The 12,285-nt window shown below is 42.0% G+C and overlaps 1 protein-coding gene across 2 annotated transcripts in view; it reads right to left on the bottom strand.

The window, feature by feature from the left end:
* The window catches only part of LOC138821500 (GA-binding protein subunit beta-2-like), a 45,249-nt gene that overhangs the window by 18,698 nt on the left and 14,266 nt on the right, over positions 1 to 12,285 (bottom strand). For both annotated transcript variants that reach the window (XM_070013793.1, XM_070013794.1), the window contains exons 3-5: positions 10,626 to 10,793; positions 9,448 to 9,642; positions 2,637 to 2,787 (exon numbers count right to left, since the gene is read on the bottom strand). In XM_070013793.1, the coding sequence (XP_069869894.1) occupies positions 2,637 to 2,787; positions 9,448 to 9,642; positions 10,626 to 10,793 (514 nt within the window). The remainder of the gene's footprint in view (positions 1 to 2,636; positions 2,788 to 9,447; positions 9,643 to 10,625; positions 10,794 to 12,285) is intronic.

The raw sequence follows: 12,285 nt of genomic DNA, 5'->3' as shown, positions 1-12,285 counted from the left end.
ACACACACATATATATGTATATATATATACACACACACATATATATGTGTGTATATATATATATATCACATGTATATATATATACACACACATATATATGTATATATATATATACACACACACACACATATATATGTGTGTATATATATATATATGTATATATATTTAACTACTTTTTTGGTTAGCGCTGGGGCTTGAACTCAGGGCCTGGGCACTGTCCCTGAGCTGCTTTTGCTCAAGGCTAGCACTCTACCACCTGAGCCACAGCACCACATCTGGCTTTTTCTGTTTATGTAGTAGTAAGGAATCAAACCCTGGGCTTCATGCGTGCTAGGCAAGCACTCTATCACTAAGCCACATTCCCAGCCCTTAACTGCACATTTTTTTAAACCATTGAAATAAATTGACTTTAACTATTGATAGTCTATGAAATGAAAGTCACTATTGCCCCCTTGTGGGCATGGTATAGTCACCCTTCATTGAAAAGTTAAATTTTCTTTTTCTTTCTTTTTTTGGTTGGTGATATGGTTTTTGTCGTTATTTGTTTGAGGCGTCTTACTATGTAGTCCAAGTAGGTCTCAAACTCACTATGTAACCCAGGCTCATTTAATCTCAATTAATCTTCTTACATCGGCCTCTCAAAGGCTGGGATTATAGGTGTTCACTACCATGCCCAACACTATGTCATTTCATAGCTATTATTGAAGTATTGTTATAAAATTATACTGATATACAAAGCCTCAACAAGAAACTTATAAGAAAGTATCATTATATTCCAATTCCATGGACATGTAAACAAGGTTTATTAGAGAAGTACTTTTCCTATGTCAAGCAACTAGTTAGTCAATCAATAAATATTTCTGTCTGAAGTCTAAAATTCTATATGTATACCTGTTTCTTCAGTTTTATCAAACTGCCTTTCAATAATACCTCATTCAGGATACTTCCTTTAGCTGGGCACTGGTGGCTCATGCCTGTAATCCTAGCTACTCAGGCTGAGATCTGAGGACTGTGGTTTGAAGGCAGACAGACAAGCCTGTGAGATTCTTATTTCTACTAAACTATGCAACTATGGCCCAAGTGGTAGAGCACTTAGCCTTGAACAAAAGCTCAGGGACAGTGCACAGGCTGAGTTCAAGGCACAGGACTGGTATGAAAAAAAAAAGATACTTCTTTGATGTTACACAATTTAACTGGGAATATATTTATTTATTCTTATTTATTTTATTTATTTATTTTTCTGCCAGTTCTGGAGCTTGAACTCAGGGCCTAAGCGCTGTCTCTGAGATTCTTTTGCTCAAGGCTAGCACTCTACCACTTTGAACCAAAGCTCCACTCTGATTTCCTGGTGGTCAATTGGAGTTAAGAGTCTCATGGACTTGCCTGACTGGGCTGGCTTAGAACCATGATCTTAGATCTCAACCTCCTGAGCAGGATTACAGGCTCACTTTTACTGATGCCCAGCTCACTTCTAGCTTTTTGCTGGTTAACTATAGATCAAAGTCCTTTGAACTTGTCTGACCAGGCTGGCTTCAAACCATGATCTTCAGATAGCAAGTTACTAGCATTTGGCTATATTTTACTTTTTCTTTTTTGGTTGGTTGTGGGGCTTGAACTCTGGGCTTGGGCGCTGTCCCTGAGCTCTTTAGCTCAAGGCCAGCACTCTACCACTTGAGCCACAGGGCCACTTCCAGTTTTCTAGTGGTTTACTGGAGATGAGAGACTCATGGACTTTCCTGCCCGGGCTAGCTTTGAACTGTGATCCTCAGATCTCACCCTCCTGAATAGCTAGGATTAAAGGCATGAGCCACTGGCACCCGGCTTATATTTTACTTTTAACTTAAGTACTTTATGTATAATCCTAATGTGTGATCTTCCTTTCCCCCAGAAAGAATAAGTGCCTTGGCTTCAGAAGCTTTTTATAAATCTTTTGTTCAGGATTTTTTTTTTTTTTGGGGGGGGGGATTTATACCCAGGCCTTGCACATACTAGGCAAGTGCTCTACCTTGACCTTTAACCCCAGCACTGTTTTGGGAATATGTTAACAAAACAATGAGTATCAGCTGGGCACCAGTGGCTCATGCCTGTAATCCTAGCTACTTAGGAGGCTGAAATCTGAGAATTATGGTTCCAAGACAGCCTAGGCAGAAAAGTCCATGAAATTCTTTCTTTCTTTTTTTTTTTTTGGTGGGGGGGTCCAGTCATGGGGCCTGAACTCTGGGCCTGGGCGCTGTCCCTCAGCTCTTCAGCTCAAAGCTAGCGCTCTACTATTTGAGCCACAGAGCCACTTCCGGCTTTTTTTCCCCTGCTTATGTGGTGCTGAGGAATCGAACCCAGGGCCTCAAGCATGCAAGGCAAGTGCTCTACCACTGAGCCACCTTCCCAGCCCCTCCATGAAATTCTTATCTCCAATCAACCACCAGAAAACCAAAAGTGGAGTTGTTGCTCAAAGCTGTAGAGCACGAGGCCTAAGCGAGAGAGCTCAGGGACAGAACCCATGCCCTGGAGTTCAAACCCTACAACCCCCCCCAAAAAAGGATGAGTATCATACCTTTAGAGTATTCATTCATTTCTAGAAAAACTTGGAGTTCTCTTCATTTTAGGTCTAAAAGCAATGTCATGTTATTGACCATTACCTGAGGTTGTTTTGGTGCTGGTTGAAGAAACAAAGCTAGCGAGGTTAACTACCTCTCCTGAGGTGAAGATGAATGGAGCAGCCACAGTCACAGGGTTAGTCACAGGGTTGGCTCTCTCTGGGTTAGCATTCACCTGATTCTGCATTGCTTCCTACCAAATGAAGCAGGGTATTTCAAAGTCAGAACACTGATTAACCTTAGTTATACAGTCATTGAACAGAAATGCACCTCCTCAATTGCCAGTGCTCTATCAAGCTGAACTAGTTCTGGCACACAATGTCCCAGGGAGCTCAGATCTCATTAAGAATACTGTTTTTTCTGTTTTGTGTTTTAAATCAGAGTTAACAGAGATGTTAGGTTGCTTTCTGAAACTTATTTCTGCTTGAGAAAAAGAAAGATGTATTATTTCCAACAACTTCTAGATAATTCACTTACCTTCTCTGGAAATTTTTTTCTTGAAATATGACGGAATTGATCTAAATAGTCTAAAAAGTAATTTACCTCACTAGAGATCAATTATCTACAAGTCAATGTGCTAGCAGGAGATCTCTAAAGAGAAAAATATTCTCTAGAGTTTTGTCCAACTACTTGTTCCATTCTGCCACGAAGGAAATTCCTAAGAGAATATATAACGAGCAAATAAATGAGTGCCAGATTTCAAAATCAAGTAGACTTTAAAGTACCATATGTTGTACTTTCATTTCCAGGGATATTTGCTCAATTTTGGTAAAAGGATGCTTCTCTATTATCTAATTAATTTTTTTTTTTTTTGGGTCCGGTTGTGGGGCCTGAACTCTGGGCCTGGGCGCTGTCCCTCAGCTCTTCAGCTCAAGGCTAGTGCCCTACCACTTGAGCCACAGCGCCACTTCCGATTTTTTTCTTTTTGCTTATGTGGTGCTGAGGAATTGAACCCAGGGCCTCAGGCATGCAAGGCAAGCGCTCTACCACTGAGCCAACTTCCCAGCCCCTCTAATTAATTTTTTAAAATATTTTTTTGTTGATTGTGGGGCTTGACAGTACCTGGGCACTGTCCCTGAGTTCTTCAGCTCAAGACAAGTACTCTACCATTTGAGCCATAGCACCATGTCCAGTTTTCTGGTAGTTAATTGGAGATAAGAGTATCATGAACTGTCCTGCCAGGGGCTGGCATTGAACTGCGATCCTCATATCTGAACCTCCTGAATAGCTAGGATTACAGGCCTGAGTCACCAGTGCCCAACTACTTTCAGAACTTTTATAAAAACATGATCACTACTTAAAAAGCCCAGTTATGAAAGGGCTCTATAAACAATTATTGGAAGTTGAAGAGAATAACCAGTCTCTGGGAAACCATCTGTTAGGGAAAACAAAAAGCTGAAACTGCAGCAGAAGTGGCTATTTTTCATATGCAATTATCCCCTTGACTAAGAATTTCAATTGAAACAGATTATTCACTCTGAGCACTGTTAAATTCCTTCTTCACTCTGCCCCTTTTTCTATCCTTTACCATCACTTCCTTAGTTCTAGCTCTCATCAGCGCTTGCCTAGTCTAATGAAAGTCACCATATGGTTATTTAGCATTGTCTTCCCTCTCCAATCTGTGTGCCATACTCCAAACAATTACCTTTTAAAAACAACAAATGTAATCATACCAATCCTCTACTATAAAACTTCCTTGAAGGTGGGTGTGATGGCATACACCTATACTCCCAGCACTTGGGAGGCTGAGGCAGGAGCTCAAGGCAAGTGCTCTACCACTTGAGCCACAAGTGCCACTTCCCATTTTCTTTTTTTTTGGTCGGTCGTGGGGCTTGAACTCTGGGCTTGGGCGCTGTCCCTCAGCTCTTCAAGCTCAAGGCCAGCGCTCTACCACTTGAGCTACAGCGCCACTTCCGGTTTTCTGGTGGTTTATTGGAGATAGGAGTTTCACGGTCTCTCTTGCCCGGGCTGGCTTTGAACCATGATCCTCAGATCTCAGCCTCCTGAGTAGCTAGGATTACAGGCGTGAGCCACCAGCACCCGGCTCACTTCCCATTTTCTGGTGTTTAATTGGGTATATGATTTCATGGACTTCCCTGCCCTGGCTGGCTTTGAACTCCAATCCTCAGATCTCAGCCTCCTGAGTGACTAGGATTATAAGCGTGAGCTGCCAGTGCCCCGAGAAGCAGTATCCTGTCTTAAAAGAAAGAATAGGGGCTGGGAAGGTGGCTCAGTGGTAGAGCGCTTGCCTTGCATGCATGAGACCTTGGGTTTGTTTCCTCAGCACCACATAAGCAGAAAAAACCGGAAGTGGTGCTGTAGCTCAAATGGTAGAGCGCTAGCCTTGAGCTGGAGCTAAGGGACAGTGCCAGGCCCAGAGTTCAGGCCTCACCACCACCAACAACAACAAAAGAACAATAAACAAACAAAACCCCACTATTACATATCCAAAAAGAAACGTAAAATTATATCATTTGTAGGAAAGCAGATGAAACTGGAGCTCACCATGTTGAATCAAGGTAAGACAAGTTCAAAAGCCAAATATTGCATGTTTTCACTCAGTTGTGGAATTTAGACTTAGAAGATTATTATATATATATATATACTTATATATATGCATATATATATATGTAAATATATGTGTGCATATATTTATTTGTGCTTTATATATATACATTTATATTATATATAATGTAACTGTATGGGATGGCTTGGAGGAGTAGTAGAAGATAGGAAGAGAATGATAAGAGATGAACTATTGAAATACATCATGTCTCTTATGAAGATGACATAAGGAAACTCACTGAAAGCTACTGAACAATGAGGGAGCTGGGAGGATGGGGAAAGAGACAGCAATAGATGAAGTTAAATTTAGTAAATTATATGTAAATTACCATGGTAAAACCTCTTTGAATGAAATATCCAAACAAATGATATATCCAAAAAAATCACAGAAACTAAAACAGGCTATATTGGGGGGAAGGTAGCAGATGGAGTAAAGAAGGACCAATAGAGAGGACGAAGGAGGGTGAATATAGCAAAGTACTTTATATGCATGCATGAAAATAGAATAGCACCTGGTAAAATTGAAGAAGGGAACCAGGAGAGATAAAGGAAAGAGATGGAGAGATAGGGAAAGCGATGGATAAGGGAAAGAGATGAGTTTGATTGGTGTACATTGCTTGTATGTATGGAAGTATGACAATGAACCCTGCCTTGTACAATTAATATATTCTAATAAAAATATTTTGAAGGCTGGGAAGGTGGCTCAGTGGTAAAGCGCTTGCTTGAGGCCCTGGGTTCAATTCCTCAGCACCCATAAGCAAAAAAAAGCCGGAAGTGGCGCTGTGGCTCAAGTGGTAGAGCGCTAGCCTTGTGCTGAAGCGCTGAGGGACAGCGCTCAGGCCCAGAGTTCAGGCCCACAACTGGACCCCCCCAAAAAAAATTAAAATTAAAAAAAAAATATGTATATATATATATATATATATATATATATATATATATATATATATATATATATATATATATATATATATATTGAGGGCTGAGAAGGTGGCTTAGTGGTAGAGCACTTGCCTTGCATGCTTGAGGCCCTGGGTTCGATTTCTCAGCACCACATAAGCAGAAAAAAAAAAGCCGGAAGTGGCGCTGTGGCTCAAGTGGTAGAGGGCTAGCCTTGCGCTGAAGAGCTGAGGGACAGTGCCCAGGCCCAGAGTTCAGGCCCCATGACCGGACCCCCCCCCAAAAAAGAAGTCTGAACTGGAGGTATGGCTCAAGTGGTAAAGTACCAGCCTTGAGTGAAAATGGTAAACAAGAATGTGCAGCCCTGAGTTCAAGCCCCAGCATCAGAATACATACACAAAAACTAGTCAGTAGATGGGTGCCAGAGGCTCGTGCTTATAATCCTAGCTATTCCAGAGGCTGAGATCTAAGGATCATAGGTCAAAGCCAGCCTGGGCAAGGAAAGTCTGTGAGACTCTTATCTCCAATTAACTACCAGAAAACCAGAAGTGGCAAAGTGGCTCAAATGGTAGAGCACTGCCTTGAGCTGAAGAGCTCAGATACAACATCTAGTCCCAGAGTTCAAGCCTCATGACCAATAACACAAAACAAAACAAAATTTAGTCAGTAAAAGTATTTTGAAAAACAACCAAAAAAAAAACCCAACAAAAAGAAGCTTCTATTAGATTCTTAATACCTATATAATAATTCAGGGTCCAGTCTAACTCTCAAGCCTTAACACTTGCTGTTCCTTCTTTGGCCATTCATTGGTCATATAATTATTTATTCTTTCTTAACACTTCATACTTCTTCATATCTCTATGTCTTTCATTTGCCTTTTCTAGCCTAGAATATAATTCTTTTACTTCTATCTACTTGTTCAAAACACTGTTTGAATTATACATATACTTCAATCCTTTTAAGTATCAATAATATTCCTTTGTGATCCCCTAATTTTTGCTAGATAGTATATGGTACACTAATGCTTTGTCAGTTGACCTGATGTGATCATTCCAAAGGCAAGGCCATATATCCTACCAATTTTTGTATGAGGGCTGGAGTTTTGGCTCAAGTAATAGAGTTCCTCCCTAGCAAGTGATATACCCTAAATCCAAAACCCTAGTACCTCAAGGGAAAAAGTTCTGTATCCTCTGTCCAATTGTTCTATGATATACAAATGCTGGCTTAAGAAATTAATGAGCCGGGCACCGATGGCTCACGCCTATAATCCTAGTTACTCAGGAGGCTGAGATCTGAGGATCGTGGTTAAAATCCAGCCTGGGCAAGAAAATCCATGAGACTCTTATCTTCAATTAACCACCAGAAAACTGCAAGTGGCTCTGTGGCTCAAGAGGTAGAGTGCTTGCTTTTTGCTGAAGAGCTCAAGGACAGCGCCCAGGCCCAGAGTTCAAGCCCCATGACCAACCAAAAAAAAAAAAAAAAATTAATGGAAAAGGGTTGGAGGCCTGCTCAAGTGGTAGAACAACAGTTGCCAGCAATTGCCAGCAAGCATTAGACCAAGTTTAAAGCCTTTCTCAAAAAAAAAAAAAAAAGAAATGAATGAATAAAAAGCATCATAACTGGGGGGGGAGGATTGGGTGGGGGGTCAGGGGCAGATGAGAACGGATGGGAAAGGAAAACAAAGGAGGCTACAATGCTTGATAAGAAATATACTCATTATCTTGCCCATGTAATTGTAACCCTCTGTTCAGCATTTTCACAATAAAAAAAAGGAAAAAAAATCATCATAACTGGGGGCGGGGAGGATTGGTTGGGGGGTCAGGGGGCAGATAAGAACGGATGGGAAAGGGAAACAAAGGAGGAGGCTACAATGCTTGATAAGAAATGTACTCATTTTTTTTTGGGGGGGGGGTCCAGTCGTGGGGCCTGAACTCTGGGCCTGGGTGCTGTCCCTCAGCTCTTCAGCTCAAGGCTAACGCTCTACCATTTGAGCCACAGTGCCACTTCCGGCTTTTTTCTTTATGTGTTGCTGAGGAATCGAACCCAGGACCTCAGGCATGCAAGGCAAGCGCTCTACCACTGAGCCACCTTCCCAGCCCCCAAGAAATGTACTCATTATCTTGCCCATGTAACTTAACTGTAACCCCTATGTTCAGCATTTTCACAATAAAAAAAAAAAAAGGAAAAAAAAACATCATAACTAGTTTTAATTCTGAGATGACTTTTTCACCCAATATGCTTTAGAGCTAAATACCATCTCAGTTGGTATACATTCAGAAAATATAATTTTTTTTTTTTTTTTTTTTTTTTGGTGCCAGTCCTGGAGCTTGAACACAGTGCCTGGGTGCTGTCCCTGAGCTTTCTTTTGCTCAAGGCTAGCACTCTGCCATTTGAACCACATCTCTACTTCTGGCTTTTTGGTGGTTAACTGGAGATGAGTTTCAGACTTTCCTGACCCGGCTGGCTTCAAACCATGATCCTCAGATCTTAGCTCCTGAGTAGCTAGGAATACAAGCATGAGCCACCAGCGCCTGGCTTATGTGTTTTAATGTTGTTCTAAGTCAAGTTTCATTAGAGAAAGGGAATATTTCATGAAAGCATATTCTAAAATAAAATAAAGGTGTTTGCTTTGGCAGAACTGGGGTTGAAACCCAGGACCTTACACTTGCTAAGCAGGTGCTCTACCACTTGAGCCACTGCCTCCACACTAATACTGATCATAAAAAAAAAAAAAAACAACAACTGACTGTCTATTTTTAAGCAAAAAGTGATTTTTCAATCAGGCAACCTTCAGAACATGAAGAGGTTCAGAGAGCTCTCCTCTGCAATGGGGGGCAGCGAATCTTTCCACATTCTTCTTTAACTACCTTCAAGGCTTTGTAGTCTTCTTAAATGCATTTATAACCAGGCATCCCAGTACTGGGAAGGCTGAAGCAGGAGTACTTGGAGCCTAATGCTAGCTTGGACTATCTAGTGAGACCCTACTTCAGAAAAATAAATAAATTTAGGGGCTGGGAAGGTGGCTCAGTGGTAGAGCACTTGCCTTGCATGCCTGAGGCCCTGGGTTCGATTCCTCAGCACCATATAAGCAAAACGAAAAAAGCCAGAAGTGGCCCTGTGGCTCAAGTGGTAGAGCGCTAGCCTTGAGCTGAAGAGCTGAGGGACAGCACCCAGGCCCAGAGTTCAGGCCCCACGACTGGACCAAAAAAAGAAAAAAAAGAAAAAGAAATAAATTTAATAAAAAATAAAAGTACTAATAGCAATGCGTTATAATATTAAGACACATTGGTAAGATGTGGAAAATTCACTTTTAATTCAACTTCCACCAAAAAAAAAGTCTTTATACTTTATTTGAAGTATACTTTGGGGAGTATAAAAAAGAGAACCATACCTGGAGGATGACCAAAATCTCAGCATTGTTTTTCTCCAGCGCTATGTCAAAGGCAGATTTATCAAACTTGCTGAAAGCATGGACATCAGCTCCATATTTGATAAGTAACTCTACAACATCTCGATGGTGATGCTCTGTAGCCCAATGTAAAGCTGTCATCTTCAGCATGTCCTTGGCATTCACATCTGCACCATTCTGTCATAGAAAAGCAACATTTCAATAGACACTGGTTACCACAGCACAGGTGCAAAATCCTATCACTAGATACAGAAGACTTCCATAGAGATCATACATACTTAAATTTAGATCACATTTACAAAATAGCAAAGAGAAAAACATTTCTCAAGTTCTCCTAAATGCTGATAAACATTATGCTTTCAATGAGTGGGTCTTCTAAGGACATTACTGGGAAATTATAGCAGATGGGAGAGGAAGGGGGAAAGAACAGATTTTTGTTGTAATTATTTTCAGAGCTGAATGCCAAAAAAAATATGCATAAGCACAGAAAACCTGCAGAAAAGGAATGAAGAAAAAAAATCAATAAAATCTATTTAGCCCTTTAAAAAATCAGAAAACAGGGCTGGGAAGGTGGCTCAGTGGTAGAGCACTTGCCTTGCATGCCTGAGGCCCTGGGTTCAATTCCTCAGCACCACATAAGCAAAAAGGAAAATGTCGGAAGTGGTGCTGTGGCTCAAGTGGTAGAGTGCTAGCCTTGAGCTGAAGAGCTAAGGAACAGCGCCCAGGCCCAGAATTCAGGCCCCACAACTGGACCAAAAAAAAAAAAAAAATTAGAAAATAATGATCATAGCCATGACAACTATAAAAAAAGAGGTACAACTCAATACTGTAAGTCATCTATACCTAATCTTTCCCAGCCCATTTTCCTACTGCTATTTAAAAAACAAACAAACCAGGAGGGGGCTGGGAAGGTGGCTCAGTGGTAGAGTGCTTGCCTTGCATGCATGAGGCCTTCGATTTGATTCCCTCAGCACCACATAAGCAGAAAAAGCCGGAAGTGGCCCTGTGGTTCAAGTGGTAGAGTGCTAGCCTTGAACTGAAGGGCTGAGGGACAGCACCCAGGCCCATAGTTCAGGCCCCACAACATACCAAAAAAAAAAAGGGGTGGGGTTGGGTGGTATATTTTCTATAACATATCTCTGCCATTATTCTTGCTTTACCCTAACAAGCAGTTCCACGATGTGTGCATGTCCATCAGCGGCAGCCATATGCAGAGGAGTCCTATCCACTTTGGTCCTGGCATCCCTGCTAACACCTGCACGAAGGAGCACTTCTGCTGTGGAATAATGACCATACTGGGCTGCAAGGTGGAGGGGTGATGTTCCAAGCTGTAAGGAAATAATACTCATTGAATATTTATTATGTGCAGAGTTCTAGAACATTGCTGGATACACAGCAGCAAGGTGAATCCTATGGTTCCTGTTCATGGAGACACAATCTGGGCAAATAAGATTAAAGAAGCCAGTGGCTCCTGCCTATACTCCTATCTACTAAGGAGGCTGAGATCTGAGGATCACGGTTCAAAGCCAGCGCGGGAAGGAATGTCCCTGAAACTCTTATCTCCAATAAACCACCAGAAAATCGGAAGTGGTGCTGTGGGTCAAGTGGTAGAGTGCTCACCTTGAGCTGAAAAGCTGAGGAAGGGCGCTCAGACCCAGAGTTCAAGCCCCATGACCAACCAAAAAAAAAAAAAAATTAAAATAGTAATGGACAGATAAATCCCTCATGTGCATGAAGCCCTAGGCGCCATTCCTCAGTACCATATCAACAGAAAAGCTAACCTTGAACAAAAGGAGCTCAGGGCCTGAGTTCAAGCCCCAGGACTGTCAAAAAAAAAAAAAAAAAAAGATTTTAACCATGGTTATTTTAGAAAGTGGTTTTTTTTTGTTTGTTTTTTTAAAAAAAGGGCTATTAAAAAAAGATTCTAGCCAAGCACTGGAGGCTGAGATCAAGGTTCAAAGCTTGCCTGGGCAGGAAAGGCCATATGGGACTCAGCTCCAATTAACCACCTGAAAACTGGAAGTGGTACTATGGCTCAAAGTGGTAGAGCATTAACCTTGAACAAAAAGCTCAGGGGTAATGAGTGCCCAGGCCCCAAGTTTAAGCCCACAACTGACCAAAAAAAGGGGGAAAAGAGAGAGAGAGAGAGAGAGAAAGAGAGATTCTAAAGCTGGATATAGTGACAAACATCTGTAATCACAGAAGGCTAAAGCAGGAAGATCATAATTTCTAGGCCAGTGTGGGCTACATGATTAAGATGATGTCAAGTGGTGTGGCTGATGTAAGGGCTTCTCTGGGGCTCCCGCTTGCTGTGACACTGGCAGGCACCCAGCCCCCTCATAATGGACTATGGTGGGAGCACAGCTGCAAAGGTCCTCTAGGCCAAGTCTACTCACAGTTTCACCTGTACCAGTCTGGTTTCTTCAGAGGTGTGAGGTGAGCTAGCAGGAGCTTTGATTTCATTCTAGCCTTCCCTACACAGTCTGGAAGTCTGAACCCAGTTGTCCTTGGTCGGCTAATGTCAGATGGGCCATCAAAAGCCCACTCAGGACAACTGGTGGATCTGAGTCGTGTGTTGGCCTGGGATGCTTGCCTGAGCCCTAGTTCCCAGGAATCAAAAGTGACCCAGGAGAGCCAGGCACTGGTGGCTCAGCCTGTAATCCTAGCTACTCAGGAGGCTGAGATCTGAGGATCACGGTTCAAAGCTAGCCTGAGCAGGAAACTCTATGAGACTCTTACCTCCAATAAACCACTAAAAACCAGAAGTGGCGCTGTGGCTCAAGAGGTGGAGTGCTCGCCTCGAGCTAAAGAGTGCAGGGA

This window comes from Dipodomys merriami, unplaced genomic scaffold, assembly GCF_024711535.1.
Source record: "Dipodomys merriami isolate MVZ:Mamm:240054 unplaced genomic scaffold, mDipMer1.0.p SCAF_92, whole genome shotgun sequence".
In the NCBI taxonomy this organism is placed as follows: Eukaryota; Metazoa; Chordata; class Mammalia; order Rodentia; family Heteromyidae; genus Dipodomys; species Dipodomys merriami.
Note: the sequence above shows the minus strand (reverse complement) of the source record. Positions and strands in the feature narration are given on the sequence as shown.